This window comes from Mugil cephalus, chromosome 3 (genome assembly GCF_022458985.1).
Source record: "Mugil cephalus isolate CIBA_MC_2020 chromosome 3, CIBA_Mcephalus_1.1, whole genome shotgun sequence".
Classification (NCBI taxonomy): Eukaryota; Metazoa; Chordata; class Actinopteri; order Mugiliformes; family Mugilidae; genus Mugil; species Mugil cephalus.
The window spans coordinates 3,318,910-3,338,792 of record NC_061772.1 but is presented as its reverse complement, the minus strand read 5'-3'; the positions used below and the strand labels follow the sequence as shown (position 1 = coordinate 3,338,792).

General features: G+C 40.2%; 1 protein-coding gene across 1 annotated transcript; it reads right to left on the bottom strand.

The window, feature by feature from the left end:
- Nucleotides 1-1,126: 1,126 nt before the first annotated feature.
- On the bottom strand, nucleotides 1,127-18,677 carry vps35 (VPS35 retromer complex component). Its single transcript, XM_047580319.1, has 15 exons — nucleotides 18,491-18,677; nucleotides 17,210-17,333; nucleotides 13,897-14,079; nucleotides 12,503-12,722; nucleotides 11,114-11,197; nucleotides 8,799-8,908; nucleotides 8,416-8,512; nucleotides 6,334-6,482; nucleotides 5,670-5,877; nucleotides 4,555-4,710; nucleotides 4,149-4,271; nucleotides 3,875-4,054; nucleotides 3,338-3,577; nucleotides 3,103-3,246; nucleotides 1,127-2,651 (listed from the first exon to the last, which is right to left on the bottom strand). Exons 1-15 carry the CDS (start codon nucleotides 18,660-18,662, stop codon nucleotides 2,472-2,474), a joined length of 2,370 nt encoding a protein of 789 aa, XP_047436275.1. The 5' UTR covers nucleotides 18,663-18,677; the 3' UTR covers nucleotides 1,127-2,471.
- Between the last annotated feature and the right edge of the window lie 1,206 nt (nucleotides 18,678-19,883).

The window sequence follows — 19,883 nt, the reverse complement described above, 5'->3', positions numbered from 1 at the left end:
CATCGTTGCTCCTAACTGCAACATCAGTATGATTATTATGTTGCTCGCTGTTTCATTTCCTTTGATATCAGTACATGTCACTAAATATGTCACCGTAAGTCCCATTCTCTTGTATTAAAATCACAGTCTGGTCTGCTGTCTGACGACTGTGCTGCAAGCTGGCTGTGATGAGTTTGAGATGAAACTCTGGAACAATTAATGCTTCTGTTAAGTCATTACTTTAACGCTTTATTGCATTTGTGTAGAGCCCAACATGGCAGCTATGGTAACTGTCAATACACAACTGTGTGGTGTGGGACTTAAAAATAAACTATCCTGCCATTGTATATTCAAAATACAAACTCAAATAGGTTACATTTTATGTCTCATCTATGTCAAATTTGTGATGGGCTGAGATATAATCTGCCACAGGACCGCCTTAATATCTGTCCCCGAGACGTTTTGCCTCGATTCAAAGTCTGGACTATCTGGCCGATAATGGATTATTAGAGTACCACATATTGGGGAAGGAAAAGAGGATCACAACTGTTTTCTCCAACTCCAAGTGTATAGTTATAGATCATAGTCATGCAAGTTTCTGATGAGCACCCCAGTGCTCCTATTTAAACATCAATTCCCCACTAGTCCTTTAGAACTGAAGAAGCTTGGACTTGGACGAGTGGAGAAACATCTTCAAGAAACTCTACAAGCCCAGTTGCTCTAGTTTCTGCTCCTATTTCTGTTTGTTTTTGTAGATGCCCAAACATTTTTTTTTCTTTTCTAGCAATACAAACTCACTGTTGCTTTAAAGGGTAACCAAGGCTGGATTGTTGTTAATAACTGGAATGTGTAACTGAGTCTCTTTACGTTGTTGTTTTCCAATTCCTGTATAATGAGTTCTTAAATATATAGTTTATGCAAGATGGATTAGTTGGTATCTTCTTGAAGTGGGCGATGAAGAAGGCGCATTATGATGCCATGTCTCTGCATACACCAGTTCCAGTACCTTCTTGTTGAATAAGCTGGTAGATAAAAAGATCAGATGTACTTAATATTCTTAACATAAACCCATGATATGAGAGTACCTCACTATATTAAGTTTAGTATTTATTTCATTAATGTGTGTAAAGTTAACAAAATGCAAATGTTTTTTTTTGTTAATCTCAATTTTATTTCAGTAAATGACAATGATAATTTCTATTTAATCTGCATTTTTATTTATCTGATTTACAAGTGGGTTTAAACACATATTTAAAAGCAAAAAGGAACTGGTCAATACTGCCTCCAACAAATCAACAATAGGCAAGAGAGAGAGAAAAAAAAAATAAATCAACAGATGCCCCGGCAAACAATTCCCAAATTCTGGTACATCATTAGATATTCTGTATAGCAACCTGTCAATCAACAGACAATCCTGAGGAATTGCTGCATCTGTTCAGCATATTAGTCCAAAAAGGAAATGGTCACTGACCAACAGGGTTTCATTGATCCAAAAAAAAGGAAGCAATTCAGACACTGTAGTTCATGAGATCGATGCAGAGTAAACTGAAAACCGGGCCTTTTGGGAGACGTACACTCAGATCTATCAATTAGTAAGAAGTCCAGAAATAAGACAAGAACGAATCCATAGAGGTGGAGAGACATATCTGATGTCATTACAGAGAAGCACTTCTTGAGTGTGAGGGGATAGGATCTTTTGAAAAATAGGACAATTTCCCATATACAAACCACTGGATATGCAAGGTTACTTGTATTGTCTTTGTAACCAAGCTAGATGTCACAAGTATTGGGGGCAAAGCTAAATGTTATTAACTGCCCTACGCTCCCACAGACAGTCTGACAAGATTCTAAAACATTCATCAGATTTTAAAGGGAACCACATTGTGTTCTTCAGTTGGTCTGGTCTACAGTTTGGTTTGGCACAACCTGCGTACAACTCGCTACACACAGCAGAGTTTCTGATCAGTCATGTTTGGAGACTAGGTTGTATGCAACAAAGCTGTAAGACCACAACAAGATTCTGCAGCCTTTATCCGCTCAGCTAATCTGTTGAGTTCTCAATACGACAGATATGAACAAGTGAGGGGTGGATGACTCAGTGGATACACTGATCACAGCCGGTAGGTCTACTATCAACAGGAAAATGAGGCAAGATACAGACTGCTCAAGAGTCAATTCATAAAGGAATGGTGCCTAGGACTTGCCACAAGAGCACACTGAAGTTACGTGCAGTATTGCTGACACATGCTTCTTTAATGTGTCCACCCTGTTGCAGAAAAACAGTTCTGCAAGTGAGGGACAGAGAGGAAATGATACAGAGAAATGAACAATAACATGAAGGACTGAGTTCTTTTAGCTCTCTTGACATTTATTTTCATTCCTGGCCTAGAGGATAATATTTTGTGAGTTCTCGTGAGTGTGTGCAGTTGTATATTCATAATATAGTGTAACATCTAGGGAGGGACTTATCACCCTTTCAGCCCGCATCAGTTTTAAAGGACCAGGCCCTCATAGGCAGGGCCCTCAGACTCAGGGGATTCTCTCTGCAGACGGAGATGCTCCAGTGTGTTATGGAAATGTTTGTTGATCTGCTCCGTCTCTTCACTTGCTTCCAGGTTGGGAAGATCTTCCCTGATCTTTTGGATCAGCTGATTTAATACCTGGACTGTCACCTGGATGAGTGGAGAAGGATGGACAGTATAAGAGTTCCTGATTACAATGTGTACATACTGTCAGCGCACAAGCACATGTGAAGCTATTTAAATGACAGAAAAAAGAAGGAACTCGTGTCCTTGTTTTTACAAATTTTAACGTATCAGTTGATGCTCCCACGCTTTTGCTACTGCTCCCAGGTTTTCTGGAGTCAAGGTAGGAGCTACCCTCTCCTCACTATGCTAACTTTGACAGCATTATTTACTGGACTTAACATAATCACATGGTGCACATGCGTTCTAGGAGAATAAGTAAGATAACAAAAGCCTGTATGAATATATGGGAGGACATTTTGTTTATTTAAGATCGGATCGGGACTCTGATTGGCCAATACTGAAAATAAAACGTGGGCAAAAAAAAGTAATCAGGTTATCTCTGGTAAACGTGTAGGAAATGAAAGTGGTGACCTACCGCATCATTTTCCCTCTCATAGAAGCAGACGTATCTGTTAAGGATTTCAATGAAAAGCTGGACTTGCAGGGATGGGTCCATGCACTGGTTGGCAATCTTTAGGGCTTTCTTCAGACACTCCATCACCCGCTTACCATCACGGATCTAAAGATGCATTATGAGTTGCAATGAGAGACGCATTTACAGTATATCACAGTCTATGTGCACACACCACGTATGAAAAAAATCAACCCACCTCTTCACCATTTTTGTCAGTGCTGCGACCTGACCAAAACAGATGGGCGCAGATGCTGACAGCTCTGCACTGGTCAGGCTTCTTCAGCAGCTTGGACGCAGCCAGCGCACACTGAGTCCTCAGAGGCTCGTGGTTTTCCTCGCTGAAACATCGCATTCGCTCGAAGGTACCGATGATCAGTGTGATAGCCGCCAACTGGGCTTTGGAGTCGCTGATCTCATCCTCATACAGTGAGAAGGCCTGCAGCGGGGGATGCATCGGGAGGCGAGAGGGAAAATAAAAAAAGAATTGCCCAGGTTAGTGGGGGGAGAATACAAATGAGAAAAAGGAGGTGGAAGGGGAGAACTACAGGTTCAACAGTTTAAAATGACTGAGAAGGAAAGATAGCACTCAAACAGCACAGTGCTGCTATTAACATCAAGCAAAGCCCAGAGTTAAGTCCACTTAATCCAACACTTCCTTTCTCATGCGAATTTCCTTTCAACATGTCACCATTGTGTTGAGTTGGAAAGCTCAAGAGAGTCCAAGCCGCTATACCTGTGACATGAACTCATAGGCTACAGTCTCATGGTTCTCAAAGCCAATCTCGCCTGCCGCCAGCGCCCCCTGCAGGAACAGTCGAAGAGGCAGCTCAGCCAGCTCAGCCTTGATAAGAGCACTGATGGTCTGGTGGGCGAAGGAAAAGATCTTTTGGCACTTCTTCTCCCACTTTTCATCCTAAACGGGGAAACAATTGGGATCATTCAACAACATGACGGACACTACAATGCAGCTGTGAGATGCACAGTGGTGGAAAACCATGTTTGCTCACCGTTGAGGAGTTTTCCTTGTATCTAAAGGCTAGCTGGTAGGCAGCGAACACCAGAGGAGGCAGCGTGTAGCGAATCCGTTGGTTTCCACCAGCACCAAAGTGTTTCCGAGCTGTGTTAAGAATCTGACCCAACATCACAAGGTTAACTTCAGAGAATAACAGAGAGAGACCATAGCAAAACTACTGCCACATACACAAATTAGCTACAAAAATAGTCAATTTAGATCTGTAAATGATTTCCAAAGAGTTGACCATCGTGTTGAAAAGGAACCCCTGGAGCATGACTTCCAAAATATCTGGCAGAAACATGACGTTTAGCAGTAGTGTTTGTAGTATATGTAGTATGTGAAATAAATGAGCCAATAAATTGCTGCTATGATTGTTTAATGTTGATGGAAGGACCTACAAGATACTGCTGATCAGGATCTTCGGAGTGGAGCAGATGGATGAAACGACCCACAAGGCTCTGCTCCTCAGCAAAGTCCTCTGGGTCAGGATCGTCAGAGGGCTGGTCTGGCTGGTCTTGTATCAGCGTGGATACCAAGTTCAAGATGGCGTCCACCTAGAGAAATCATAAGTTCAATAACAAACTGTTGCTACTGACGTTTTTTCGTCCATGTATCCAAAGCCTTGATTATAGAGTCCCACTGTCAGTCTAGAAACTACTAAATGAATTACCCCACTCTACTGGGTGACATTTTTCTTCATTCCAATGAAAGATGTTAGCACAGTAGTTTATTTAGAAACACCTATATGGACTGATAACTCTGACCAAGAAGAAACCATCTAGACATGTTGAAAAAGATAATTATTAATCTGTGAATCTATAATTATGACTATGCATATGATACACGCAGAAACAGCTTCTAAGCAAAGTGAAGGTAGCCGAGGAACCAAATGGGTGAAGTAAGTAGTGCAGTGAGATGATACACAGCAGCCTGCCTCTCCAGTAACATAACATAACTGACGTCAAAGATTCTTCCTCTGACATCTGTCTCATATCAGATTGCTATTCTGAGCTTCTGTGGTCTCTGCAGTTCTTGAATCAACTGGTTCTTGAATCCAACTCTAATGTACAGTGTATAGTACATTATATTACCTACAGCTATGGGTCCACCCTTAGTCCCATATGAATAATATCTGTTCATTGTTTTTAAATGTAGTCTACTTGTTACTGTACAAAGCTTTTAGTTGCATGGTTATTTAACAACATCATTGTTTTTGTGATGCATTTGAAGTTCTTACTTTAAATAATAATGACATCAATACACAGAGATTTAAAAAGGGCTGTGTGGATGAATCATTTCACCCCCAAAAAACAAAACAACAAATCAATTTACAAATGTCACTATAATCATGTTAATTTAAGAAGTTATGTTTGTCTGGTCTAATGTGGAGCAGAGATTGATGAAATGTTGAATTAAGAAAGTTAATGTGAACAATAAAGGGATTTCTTCAGCATTTCAGTGTAGTGACTTGAGTGTTAACATTAACGTTTAAAGGGTAATAGTGAAATCCAACCTGTTCCTGAGCCACGATGGTGGTGTTGTAGTCCAGCGTGTTGCTCAGCACATAGCAACTCATGCTCTTGCGTGACTCATAGTCGAAGTATTCAAAGAGTGGTGGGAAGTGCTTGAGCTGCAGAACCATCAAGATGTTATTGTAGGTATCCACTGGAATCTTCAGCAGCCGGGTGAGTTCCTTTGACACTGCGCTGCTGGTCGCTATGCTGCACAACACAAGAAAACAGAGAGGGTCCAAATCTGACACAACTGGGAAAGAAAGTGAGGCAAAGCATGCATTTAAACACTAATACCTAATCCTGCTGTATGCTGTCTGGCTTTAGTTTCTTTTAGTGTAAAGATCTTTAATGAGATTACTCTAAACTATAGTTATATTGTGTCTCTACTTCCAGTTAGATATTTCGTCAGGTTATGTGCTTGTGGCTGAAACACAGGGGTTCAACCAATCAGCAATGATCTACAGCTACGCGCTTGTTTGAGGTGTCCAACAGTCCATAGTGACACGGTGAGAGGCGACTGTTGGTCTGGTATTGCCAGACGTGATGCTGGTTATGCTGTTGCTAGTCTTCTGATGCCAGAAGAAAATAAAGGTTGCATCATTAGAGACTCTGCAGAGATTACAGATATATCACAGTCACAGTGTCAAGTGTTCTGGGACTTACTGTTCTAAGTTGAGCTTGTTGAATATCTCCACAGTGCTCTCCAGGACTTTGTCTACGTAGTCAACACGGTCAGGGTAGCATTTCATGGCCAAATTGATGAGAGACACCTGAAGAGAGACCACGTCTTCTGATGGCATGTCCTGGCGAGACTGAAGGAGGACAAATCAAAGTAAGAAGAGGGATGATGGTTAGTCCAGTGGTTGCTTCAAACCTGTGCAGTCATCAAAAGTTCACAGTTGCTGTTAAAGTTCAACATTTATTAAGAGGAATTATTTGATGTTTCCAAGTATTATTATTCCTATTTAATTTCATTTGACCTATCTCACACAGCATCTCTTCTAACGCTGACGTTGGCTCACTTATAGATGGGCTGCTTTGTTGCATCAAAGCACACTAGGTTATACAGCCCCACCCACAAACACCTCACAATCAATTTCCCTCTTGCTGCAATCTGGTCAGAAATGAAGGAAACCCTACTGAAGAGTTTTTCTGATGCAGAGTTAAAGTGGAGTCATTCCTGGCTACATAATAACAAGAATAACACTTTGTTGACAGTAGTTTAAACTGCTTTCAGTTTGCCATCAAACGTGTTTTAACTCTGAGCTATGTCAACATTGATGCGATAATGCAATTTCCTGGAGAAGTCTTTTTCCACTTGTTTAGCTGCTGTTGTGTTGCTTCACCGTGAAAGGCACTAAAGACTGTGATCAGAGTAATGATGCAACTGAAGACTTTGGAGAATTAGATTTATTAATTATCTCACCCGCCCCTGTCACACATTATGCTGCTGCCCATGTTTGAACCCAAAGACCCACAACTCAGCGTTGTGCACTTAAACAGGCCTCTTGTTTTTAAGAATTCAGTGTTTTATTATAAAATTTGATTTTTTTTATTGTGTTATCTTTAATGGGAAGACAGTTTATAGCATGGCTGAAAAAGACTGTTTTTGTCCTTTTCCTGGGTTTATTCAACTGATTGTTGGGCTGCCTCTTGCCATGTAGCCACTCATTATCACTTCTGTGTCTCTCCATCCTCCCACACCTAGACGGGACAGGACCCAGCCAGCGTGTAACACATCAGTATAAATTTAGACTCAGGTGCATCAGGCACATGGGCTTAAAAACGTGTCCTTGCTTGGCCCAGTTTATTGAAATATCACATTGTTCATCTCATGCCATACAAGTTATAGTGAACCTAAGCATTTAAGAGGACAACTGCACTCAAGGGTTGTGTTAAATGGAGACCTGGCCACATTTTTAAAAACAATGACAGCTTGTCCTCTAAAAATAACTTTTCCACCATAAAATCCACTCTATGCATAACCCTACCGGAGCCCACTGTAGCCCTTCAGTCGTACAGTGAATAACATCACATGACTTTTTTGTTGATGCCACCATATTATAGAACTAGCTCATTAACTTTCCTTTGATCTACTCCGGCTTCACTGAAAGCATACAAAAGCCTGGATGCACATACAAAAGCCTGGATGCACATCCAGTTTTGGAGTTTTTCGGCTAAAAACAGCATCTCTTCGTCACCGTTATGTTGTAATAACGAGCAGTCACAATGTCATAACGAGCTAATTACTGAGCTAAATAGTCTCTGTTATATGCCACTGTTTTATAATGTTGGACACTGTGTTAAAACCTGCTAAAGAAACAAGACGTTACACTTGGAAAACGCCGGAATCTGTCCCTGATATCAAGTGATTGCTACACAAGCAAAATTCGTTTCTCTGGGGATCTCACTGCTCCGTTTTCTCGTGCTTGCTTCTTGTGTGTTTTATTGCACTAATCCATGTCTGCCATCTTACTGGATCTTTGGGAAACCTAGAAAAACAATTTCCCCTTTGCTCGTCAACCCAATAGTAATTTGAAAAGTGCACTTTCCTGTTATTGTCTTACTAGCTTTAGCCACTGCATCAGTTGGCGTTATCACTGGAGTTAAATACCGCCAGGCTAATGACACAGGCCACGTCACATTTGGAAATACAATCTTCTTGGAGTGGACTTCAAACAGCCCTTCAGTGTGTAGAGACTGATTACAATGTAGTACAAACGAGGTTAACTTCATGTAACATACCTGAATGACAGTGGCCACTTGCTGAGAGAAGATGTCAAACAGTTTGATCTCAGCTGGAATGCCTGGGCCATCTTCTCGATGAGCAAACAGAGCAAGTCTGAAAGGACAAAAGACAGAAATTGACATAAAATGTACTTTGTTATCTTCATATTTGCAAAGAAAATCCAGCTGCAGCCAACTGGACAGTATGAATGAAAAAACTGTGTGTCCTGATAGAGCCGCTGAGAGCCTCAGCAGTAGAAGTGGACTGTGTCTAGATTTAGATGCATTTACAAAGAAGCCTATTTAAAAGTTAAATTATGCACCATGGTTGGACAAAATTACAGTAAAGCCTTCAAGCAGCTTCCATTAGCTTTGCTGGTTTTCAGACAGTGAAAGTGTACCTGTCAATGAGGGCAATAATGATGTTCTTGACATTGACATGTTGATGGAGCTCGGCACAAGACCGCAGGAAAGGGTTCAGGGTTTGAAGGTGGAATTCATCGGGAAAAACCTTAAAAGACAAGTTCATTTTAGATCACAATACAACATTTTCTTTAAATGCCCCCCCCCCGCCTCTCTGCTTGAACTCGAGCTGCAGGGACTATGTGCAGAACCTCATAGCCCCTGTTCCTCCAGTGTAATCAGCGTGACAATGTTCTAAAGAGTTTCTTGTGATGTCTGGAATGTTTGTCTTCCTCAGTCTTTGGGTGAGGTCAGAGGGACATGGGGGAAATTCACACAGCACACCTGCACTTAAGTAATTCTTCAAAGGTTTCATCACCACAGCAGGAAAATGTTGGCGTGTACGTGTCCAGCTCCAGAGTAGGCCCAGAGTATCTTCACTACCATGACTCCCTGTGGGTTTGATACCTTCAGTTTGATTCTCTGTCCTGTGTGTCTCTTTAACTTATGTTACTGGATGAAATATAAATCTTGGATTCATGAGTATCAATCCACTGTAAATTTCTTACCCTACACCAAACTACACATTCATCCTCTGACAAACACTACTTGATTCCTACAGTGCTTTTGTTGATCACCTTTTTCTTCATTTAGGTCATGAATGTATTTCTGTAACATTATGGTACTTTTTTGTCTCTCATTGAGGTTCTTATTGTTGTGTTCTTATTATTATGTTCTTATTTTTTCACTTTTATTTGACCTGATGGTCAATAAACACACATAAATGAGCAATTTAGTAAAATACGAGATACACCAACTCTTAACTCATTCACAAAACTACCAGACAATCAATACTGTACTCATTTCCCATCTTAATCCTCTACTGACTGCTATAGTTTTATTTTATGTGCTTTAATGTAATATTTTTTATCACCTTCTACTTTTAGCTGGTTCTGGTTCGGTCTTGGTAGTTTTTGTGTGTCATAAGCTTCTGTCTTCTTTTTAACACCATTAACCTGCCAGGTACTACAGACAAAAATTAGCCTGCATGGCTATATCTGGCACATGTATGTGATTCTCCTTCGTACTCGTGTTAATCAATGTGCAATCTCTCTAATAAAAAAAATAGATAGATGTTGTTTTTTTTAAGCAAAGTATGTTCTTCAGCTGAGGTGCAACAACCTCAAAACCAAAGTAAGTAAATATATACATATATATATCACACATTCACTAAAACATTTACGCAAGGGGGTAATAAAATCCCCAGAAATGTGTTTGTGGAAACATGTGCAGGCACGGGACTACTGTAATAACACAGATATTGGATTTAGTGGCAGTTTATCTGCAGGAATACTAAACATATTTAGTGACATTTTACGGCCAAATGTACGTAAGATTAAATAAAGTATCAGTAAATCTAATTAAAGGTCAAAAGTTGCCTTTGATAACTTTGATAGCTGGCTCTGATAAAGTTTAGCTAGTTCCCGTTACATCTGGAGTCATTTCCTCTGAGATTTGACCAACTCTCTTTAAATAACTTAAATGTCCATGGTCTCAACAGCACAAACATCAGGTTTTAAACAAGCAGTAACATTTTTATCAGTGAACAACACAAATAGCATCTCATGCTACGTGAGTTGTCCCTGTTGGGACCTGTCAGGTTAAATTCAGGACAGAGCAGGTGGCTGGGGGAGACAGCTTTGGGGATGGGAGGGAGGGAGTGTTGCTTTCAGGAGCAGTAGAAAAACAACACAAGCACAATGTTGTTTGAGGCGTAAAAAAAATATTTCCGATTTGTTATGAGATCATGGTTGAGTAAATTAGACCATGGTATGCCTCATTAATAGTATTAAGAGTGTATGGGAAACACTGCAAATATATTGCTTTGACCCATTTATTACTATTGAGTTGTTGTTGTTGTTGTTGAGTCTCAACCATGAAACTCTGATAAGTTTGTCAATAAAGTTGGGAGGGAGAGCTGGTTGACATACCTGCCTGAAGCCAAACGGACACATGCAAAATTCTGATAGATATAATATATTATAATGTGGGTGGGAAACAATTGTCCCACGGGCTGGATTCAGGCCTTGAGTTTGACATGTCTGCTCTAGTTGGAGAATAAAGTGAGGCCTAATGTAAACGTTGGGAAATCAGTCCTTTTCTGTTCTCAATCCAAGGCCTCTGCATGTCACATTTGTATTTTGTACTTTTTTTTATCTAGAATAAGAGGGATGTATCTTTGTACTGGTTCCTGTGAACCTGAAAGTGGTTATTTTGTAAAGGTTTTGAGAGGAAGAAAATATACAACACCTACCTGGATGATGCACTCCATTAGATATTCCTGAGCCAACGAGTCTCTACAGTTCACAACTTGTTCCAGAACACCAGGAAGAACAATCTGCGGAGAGAAAATGGCTGAATGATCGCACGGCATGCTTTGTGTCTCCATTATTAGAGACAGCTCTTCTAAAAACAGCCTGCATGATATTATTAATTACTACATGAAGTGGTGCTAAGCTGTAGTGTAGTAATCCTTTGACCATTCAATTTAAACAATGACTTTCTGTTTATCTACCCTTTATCTTTAGATGCTAAAGACAATCTGACCAACTCATTATTGATGGCACACATGCTCACCTGTAAATCACTATTTCACTTTCAAATATTAGCCTAATACAATAAACGCCCGGGCTTCTTCGTTAACTGCCATTTCTCCTCTTTCATTCTTTCTCCCTACAAGTTTCTTCTTCTTCCAAGATTACAGCTTAAAACAAAAATGTATGCCATGTAAGTGGAAAAAAATGATTTAAAAAATAAATGAATTTAGGTATTACAAAATGAGCTCTTGATAAAAAAAAAAAAAAAAGTTAATTATTGCAAAACCTGCACTAAAGGAGGATGAATGAGATGCTGCAACATGGACAAGGTGAGATCTTGAAAGTAGATGGAACCCATGAAATCACCCATGGGCCCATATGTACTTTGTACCATTATGACTTAACCTAAGCCAAACATTCAGAAAACATCTAACCTAAGAGAATGAGGGGCTAACAGAAGGCAATGCCACCCTGTACTTCATTCACCGTGTCCCCTTACTTGCATTAAGCATGTCAGTTTTCTCTGGCCCTGTTCAGACCTTGCATTAACATCCATCTTGAGCTATCTGTTCACATGTGGCCAGCTTTTAGTCCCCCTGGCATTTACATTTGAGCTCTCAGTTTCACGCTGTGTATGCAAATAGACCCAGACATCATTTCTAATGGATCACTCCCACTATTTCAGATTTTTTTTTTTTAGTCAATAAGTGAACTTGTTATTTATTTCTCTCCATCCTGACATTAGTTAAAACTGCACAAAAGATTATGACTCCAACCCTGGAAATTTCCATACACACCTTAATCTCCAGTAGTAAAGGTAAGTAAAAACATCAAAGATGGAGGATGGATACGTAACTCGGGTGGTTTCTTACACATCGACATGTATCACATGTATAATCACCAAATGCCAAAACGTTATTAAATGATAGAATCACACTTGATATTTATATTTATTTATATATTATTTATATATTTTATATTTTCCCCTGATATATTTTACTGAACTTATGGCTAAAAAGTCTGTGAAACTAGCATTAGCTCGGTCTAATCTCAACTCCAACCATTTATTGAATCGTACCTGAAACAACAGACGCACAATTCCATACCTGTTTGTACTTGTCCACGTTGACACCCTCCAGTTGGCTGAGGCGAACTAGATTGGTGCCCACCAGAATTCTTAGCTCTTGCCGTTCCTTCTCTCTCTTCTCTCGGTCTCGGCTGTGACCCTGATGCTGCATTCGAACCCACAACTTGTTCATTTCCGCAAAGTTTAGGAGGACAAAGTCGATGGAGTCGTTGATGTCACCGGTCATCTCCTCTGTTCCCCTGTGGAAAACGATACAAGTCAGAACGACACACACACCTATGGGAGAAAACGCATATATACACGACTGACAGGATAAAATGGAGAGGCCGCATTTAAAATTTAATTATCAAAATACCTAAGATGTTACACTCTGTGCTAATTTGATTACTGTTCAAGGTCAAACAAAAAGCACCAAGGCAGAAAACCTTTCCGGGTCAAGGCAGCTGTTGATACCAAAAAGATGTTTCTATACATGGAATAGCTCCAGCACACTCAGCAGATCCCAAATGCCACAGATGCTGTGTGTTAGTGTGCTTTGGCTTCGTTCATACAAAATTCACCAATGTGGCACCTTCCCACAGGGTTGTGCAGAGGTGCGATTATTTATGTTTCAAAACATGAGCTCCACAAAACAGTCAGGAAATAATGTTAGAGTTCTATGAATCACTGCTTCTTCCGTTCTAGAAACATTTTTCTTTCGATCACCATATTTATCTGCTTCAGCCTTACTGCCCATCCCGATCCCTAAGATCGGCCGACCAGCTGCTGCTGACAGTCCCTAAAACAAGGCTGAAGCTCAGAGGAGACAGAGCATTTGCCGCTGCTGCACCCAAGCTTTGGAATGACCTGCCTTTAAACACACACACACACATATATATACAAAGCTCAGTTCAGAACTTGAACCCTGGAAGCTTCCTGCTTGACGGAAGTGACGGAAAAAATCTCCCATAATAAAAGTTAAACATCAACATGAATGTACCAGTAACATGCATACCACATGCATATGTTTGTTAATGATGGAATCACACAGTGTACTCATGTTTAATTATTTTGTTGTTCATTAATTGTAGTTTAGATTGATTTATTATTTAGTTGGTTACAAGAACTAAATATTTTAAAAGGCTCTCATTACTAATGAAAATGCATCACATTCATGATTAAACAAGAGCACCCCAGTTAAGAAGGTGGTCTTTAACGCCATAAAAGCACTGTGGTCTGAGATCAAAACACTCAACTCTACTTTATGCTGCCACTTACGATCAGATTGCAAAGGACGGATGTTAATGCAAATCTGAACAGGGCCTTCCTGTATTTTCTACAGATAGAACCGTCCTGTTGGTGCAGCTGGTTTACCTTGAAATATTAGACGCTATGGGAATGTTCTGTGGATCCAAGGAACTTAACTCAACTTACTCTGACTGCTCTCCATCATCTGGGAGTATGTTGCGTGTACACTGCAACAGGTAATTTCTGAGGAAGAGGCCTCTGAGCGGGTGCTGGACACCACGACACATCTCAACCAGATCCTTCAGGATGTCCTTACGAGACTGGGGGAAGGAGCGAACGTACACCACACCCACTGTGATCAGCAGATAGCTAGGGAGAGAGAGGGAAAAAAATTATCTGACAGATGTTCATATTTGTCTGGTTAGCAGTTTATTTCACTCCATTTGCAATGTTTGCAGTAAAAATGTGTTGAAGGCACTTTTCCTGATGAACAAACAGATGGTGCTATAAAGTAAGTCATGTGCTCAAATCAAGTTTCAAGTTTCATGCCTATAAATGTAAGGTCCATTTTCAAGGCTTTAGTCTGGCTTCAATGCAAACCAATGAGTCTAGAGTTTATGGCCTATTAACTCTACAAAACTAAATTCATTCATCACTCATCCATCTTCTAGTACCACCCAGAAAGGCCCCATTCATCACCATCAACAAATACTTCTGTTAATTAGTTACTTCATTTAAAGTTATACAGTATGTGAAATTAACTATAGAAACAGGTCTATTTTGTATTCTTCTTTCTAATGGAGTCATCCCACAAAATTGTAACAGCAGATCCTTCCTAATCTAGTGTTAAGTTAATGAATGTGAAAAGGGCACAGGAGACCGAGCCCTAAAATCAATGGAATGGAACAATGGAAGCCATGAGAGTGACTGAACTGCAAAAATCAATTTGTAGGTTATCGCCAGAGCCACTCTGATCTAATCTACAGTGAGTAAAGTATTGAATACAGTCAGATATTTGTTTTATCAAGGCCAAAGATTAATATCCTGAAGATGATCTTGTTTCAGAAACACTCAAACTGTGTTAGAAAAACTCAAAGGTTTTTCTAACACAGCTAAGCTGTGACTCAACGTATCATGTTCCTTAAAGTATGAGGAATCATCAGAGAATGGTGAGGATGCGCTGTGATGTCTGGAAACAGGATGTTGTTAGTGGGGGTCTTCGGGTCCTTTTAATTTGTGGATCATCCCACAGATACTTGATCAGTTTGGGATCTAGTGAATTTGGAGGCCAGGTCACATACCTTATGCTGTGAGTTGTTCCTAGAGTGTTTTTGTGTGTGTCTGTGTCAGGCTGCATCCTGCTGGGGATGGCTGCTGCCATCAAGTAATGTCATTGCTGTGGGGTGCGGGTCTGGTCTGTTAGGTGGGTGGTACTTGTCTAAGTAACATCCACACAAATGCCTGGTCCAAAAGTTTCGTAGCAAAACACTGAATTGTCACAAGATGATCGATGTCATTTACTTTTCCTGTCGGTGGTCATAATGTTGTGCATGAGCACTTTCCACTATAAGGTTCAGACCTTCTGCTTCCAGTCTGAATCCAAAAAATATAAAGTATAAAGAGTTTTTTGTTTTCTTAAGGATCCTTCGCATTACGCCACAAAGTGAAGTGTTGGATGGAGCGGCTTTGCTGATTTTTCCTGATAAAACTGTTCACATTTCACTTTGCAGTGTACAGGCATCTACAGTCAAAGCTTGAGTGTTGAACGATTTGGGGAACTGTAATTTATGTTATGGAGGATTATCACACGAGATCACGTGAACAGTAGCAGTTCACTGTATAGGTAGCTCTTGTAATTAGTTTCACACATCAGCATACATTTCTATGTATCAATAACTGTACATCCACTGTATACTTAAGAGTTCTACTTGTAGATTCTGTATATCTTCTGTTTAGATCTTATATTTTTCTTTTTTTTTGTATCTATAGCGTAGTAGAGTGGTGCAGCAGTAATTGCAGTTATCGCAGTGGGAGGATGACATTTAAGCTTTAACTGCTCTTGATTCCAAAGCAAAACTGAGAACTTAAAGGGATACGTGTCCTCGTAGTCTGTGAGGCCCCATAAGTGAAAAGATTCTGTCACTTCCCTCACTTGCTTGCTCCACTTTTTAGTGGAGCAATGTGCTCAAACAGGCAGATCTGAGATTTTTCCCTTCTTGACGTCATGCAGGGAAATAACCACTCCCTCCAGTAGTGGATACGCTCTCCGGATAGATGAGCCCGCCCTCTAAAATTACAGAGCGGGCGCCATTTTTTCTCCTCACAAACACACATGGCAAAGGTACGAGCAAAGCACGGACGTTGCTCTGTTGTTGACTGCATGAAGGAGCATGGAAGTCTATTTTTACTCCCTTCGTTTGAGCCTCTGAAGACCCAGAGGATCGATTTTAGTTTTTGCATGTCTGCACCGAGCATTTCACAGAGGACTGCTTTCTAAACATGGGTCGGTACAAAGCAAGCTTCGCTAAACAGCTCAAGACAAAGCATGGTTCAGTACCAACTGTCTGTGCCACAACTACAAACCTGAGAGCTATAAGTTACTTCATTTTGTGTTGCTTTACTGTGCAGGCCTACTTGGCATGATCGCCTGTAAACAAGTCCCTGTAACGTCAGCACTGCAGCCAACTCAGCTCAGTTACTGTTGCTAATGTTTGTGTCCTTGAATAATATCCAAGAGTAATTAATATCAGGAAACATTGAACATAGACAATGGATACTGTCATGTCCAGTAATTCAGACTGGTATGCTCGTGTGATTCACGATCACGTCTCCTGTCCGCTACTCCTCATCTCATGTTACGTTGTTGTCTCAGTGTTGCATGTATAAGTTAGATAAATGCATATTTACAAAGTAAATGTAAAAGCTGGACAGAGTGCACATCCTGCTGCAGCTGCAACCTCTTCAGGAACCTCTCGTTCTGGGTCAGATTCTGGTTCAAACTGGAAAGTTTGAACGACAGAGTCTCTACCAGCCATAGTCATAAATCCACCGTAAACATTAGCTCATGGATGGCAATGTCAGAGAAAGCTAAGTTTTCTTCCCGAGAGGGGTGTGGAGTAGGCATGGACAGACGCAGCTCACTGGCATTTTAAGGTGCAGGCAGCAGGTAGGTAAGTCTGTTCTCAGTAGAGCTCACTGAAATTCAGGACCAATGCTGAATTTGTGGTTAACATTGAAAACAATGATGTAGGACCTGTGACACCTATATGAAATTGTTGAAAAAATGTATAATATGGAACCTTTAAAGATATGGATTGCTATCAACATGTATTTAACACACATTCTGCAAGACAAAATGATTATGTATAATATATTATTCTAAGTTCTATCCACATTTAAGATGTTTCTCTTCTGAGTAACGGGAACGGGGTGGCACTGCACTCACCGGCCACCACTGATCAACTTCATGTTGACAGAAGTTAAGACAACTAATACTCACAGTCTAGGGATGATGTTGCCGGCATATTGGACCAGCTCATAGAGGTCTGCCACTTTGCGTCCCTTGGCAAATTCATCAGTCAGATAAACCTCTAGGTAGTGGAGTTCATCAGAGATAGCCATATCTGAAAAACCCTGTCAAGGATCAACGCAAAGCCATTTACAATCAACATTAACAGCACCGGCTTTAGTTTGAGTCTGGATCACAGGATGGTTCGTAAAAATGAGGGCAATTTTGTCAGTTGTTGCAAAATTGCTGTACATAATGACTTCACATTCTAATAATCCCTTAATTAAAAGGTTGAAGACCTATGCATACTTCCTCTTACATGGGTGAAATGGAAGACATATTTAACTCAAGAGTCATTTTGTCTTTGTAAACAAATTCCACCAGAATGAAAAGCACCCAACTGAGATTCAAGAACCCCTGTGTTCCTGTTTATTGTAAGTAGGTTGCAGTCAGTCTCTGCTGTAGCTCTGTGTGTGTGTGTTACACTGAGCATCACATGATCTACACAGTTTGCTCAGCCTAGACAGTGTTCTTATGTTCACACACTCACAAGCTCACACACACAGGAATGTTGTATATTTCCTGTCATAAAGTTTCATTTAACAGATAATATCGTTTTGCTGTCTTTTTATGAAACAATGGCTTCCCAGCTGGAAGGACTGTAGCTGAGGTGGTCACCAAGGCACTAGCAAAGTGGTAAACAACCAATTCTGGTAATAATCCCATCTTGAGTGATAACCTCTCACCTTGTTGCTTTCACTGCATCACAGGACTTTTGCAATAATTTGCACCTTTCCCAACTCTGGTTTGCATGAGTTATGGGAACTAACTCTACGTATGTGAACTGCTGGGTAAATGATGGCTTTTTCTTTGAGGATAGTTCAGGTTATTCCTCTTATTTGGTGTAGTCAGCGGAGACACTCTCTCACAAAGTGGACTATCTTAAAGAACCTCTTGAAGTTGATGCTATATGAAGCGCTGTATACCCAATACAATCAATACCTTTACCATTCATACCTATTAAATACAACATATGAACAACTGAAAACAGATTTAACAATGGTCAACGGCTGGAGGCAACATGCATGTAAAATCACTACAATAACAAACAAAAATCAATTTCTTCATTGAATTCTGGATAACTTCAATGTCACCATTAAATAAAAAAAACTTTTTGCCAGAAGAAAACAAGATGTGTTTCTAGGAGGCGAGCTAGCTGTTAGATGATGGAACGTGTTGAGATAAGAGGTCACCCATAAACATGAAGGATACAGAGCTCGTAGTAGCTCTTTGGAGAAAGCATGGAGGTCCTCAGCTCACCCAGCATGTTGGAAGCATGCTTTAAAGCATCCATCAGTTTGTTCTTGTCCTGCAGACCATAAAACACACTATAAATACACAGTAGTAGACCTCGGACACCAACACATTTCAAGGAATACCACATTATGTTAAAGACTTCAAGAAAAAGAAACAGTTGACGGGTGTTACTAAAGAAATGGTTGAGTTATAACTTGTAGCATCACACGTACATGCCTAAACATTTTTTAATTGCTTCTGAAAGGAGGATAAATTTCAGCTCAGTCATGCAGTAAAAAACAAACACCACTTCCCTCTGCAGCAAAAGGAAAAATGATCGGTCAAGGCTAATGAATTCCAAAGCACAGTAATAAAACGTGTGGTAAAAGCCACCCAGCTACTCTTTGAGTCAGTGCCATAATTGTGTGGTAACTAGTAACAAGATCACACAGATGCCTTATTAACAAGATCTGAATTAGCCAGGGGTATCGGGATATGTGTTTTTACACATCTTGCTTGCACCGAGTATAAACAGTACATTTCACAACTGTAAAACAGGAAATAAAACTGAACAGGAAAAACCTGATGCATGTACACGTCCACCAGGCCACACTCTAATCACATTTACATCCGTATCTGTGCAGACTCATACAACACATGTAGTAAACTGACTTTACAGAACATTACTGTGTCACAGTGAGGTTGACCTTTTGGATTTATTTTTTTTATTATTATTGTTGTTTTGTGAGGTCAGTGATCTTTGAACATCAAATTCTCGTGTCCAAGTGATCCTTGGACTTATTTTAGACATAAACACTTCTAACATGACTGCACATCTGTGGCCCCGTTCAGACCTTGTATTAACATCCGTTGTGGGAAATCTGATCACAAGTGACCAACGTAAAGTACAGGTGTGGACACACCCAGGACACACCGAATTAACATGCGAGAGATCCGATCTCTGACCACATTTGGTGGTGGTCTGGGTCACAATTGTCCATATTTCTTCATATTAAGAGAGATTACAGCTAATTAATTGGAAAAAAAACATGATTACTATTATGAACGATAATCTCATGGTTTTCATTTCGGTTCCAACAGATACAGGCAATACTAGCATCCAGAAGTCCAAAGCAACTTCGTCCTGATACTTCCCATCATAAAACACCACACTGGTTGAGATACACTACAAAATAATAGCTGCATGGGGAAAATAATGTTCATCGAAAACAATCTGCAGTCGTTTCAGTTGTTGAAGATATGGTCTTTTGTCATCTTGGAAAAAGTTTAGTTTGCATCATAAAGTACCCAGTTTTACATTTCTTTGCACCGGACTTTAACAACACGCAATTGAATGAACAGAGTTGAA

What these genes read in the sequence shown, in the direction of transcription:
- vps35 (XM_047580319.1), bottom strand. Translation starts at nt 18,662, where the DNA reads ATGTGGTATTCCTTGAAATGTGTTGGTGTCCGAGGTCTACTACTGTGT. An exon ending in ACAAGGAAAACTCCTCAACG is followed by an intron (nt 4,055 to 4,148) that starts GTGAGCAAACAT and finishes TTCCCCGTTTAG; the next exon opens with GATGAAAAGTGGGAGAAGAA. An exon ending in ATGAGAGGGAAAATGATGCG is followed by an intron (nt 2,652 to 3,102) that starts GTAGGTCACCAC and finishes CCACTCATCCAG; the next exon opens with GTGACAGTCCAGGTATTAAA.